The 359-nt window shown below is 32.0% G+C and overlaps 2 protein-coding genes across 2 annotated transcripts in view; both read right to left on the bottom strand.

The window, feature by feature from the left end:
- The window catches only part of LOC122628055, a 6,790-nt gene that overhangs the window by 5,377 nt on the left and 1,054 nt on the right, over window positions 1–359 (bottom strand). The gene's annotated exons all lie outside the window — the stretch shown is intronic.
- Window positions 1–359, bottom strand: part of LOC122627516 — a 2,251-nt gene that overhangs the window by 1,035 nt on the left and 857 nt on the right. The window contains exons 4-5 of the mRNA XM_043808652.1: window positions 153–273; window positions 47–83 (exon numbers count right to left, since the gene is read on the bottom strand). Coding sequence (XP_043664587.1) covers window positions 47–83; window positions 153–273 — 158 coding nt within the window. The remainder of the gene's footprint in view (window positions 1–46; window positions 84–152; window positions 274–359) is intronic.

The following is a 359-nucleotide window of genomic DNA, read 5'->3' as shown; positions in this document are numbered from 1 at the left end:
ATAGCCATTGAAATTTCCGTGGCACATAACATCGTGATATGATTACCTTCAACAATGTGAACATCTACTTTGCCTTCAGTTACCTGAAAATATCACCATTTTATAGCAAATTAATATCATTTTCATAATTTATACGAAGTTTTAAAACATACATTCTGCAGTCCATAATCATACGTAGCATTTAATACAGAAGGAAACAGCGGCTTGAACAATGTGATTGGTGCTCTTAGATATGGCATTGGTTCTGGATTATAAGTTATAATTGCTTGCAATCTCACAAAAAGTGAGAGAATAGCATTTCTTTTATCTGCTTTCAAAAATAATTTCTTGTGTTCGGGAGATAGAACATTAAGAAATGT

The sequence above is a fragment of the Vespula pensylvanica genome, chromosome 3 (genome assembly GCF_014466175.1).
Source record: "Vespula pensylvanica isolate Volc-1 chromosome 3, ASM1446617v1, whole genome shotgun sequence".
In the NCBI taxonomy this organism is placed as follows: Eukaryota; Metazoa; Arthropoda; class Insecta; order Hymenoptera; family Vespidae; genus Vespula; species Vespula pensylvanica.
This window is presented reverse-complemented; position numbering and strand designations above follow the sequence as displayed.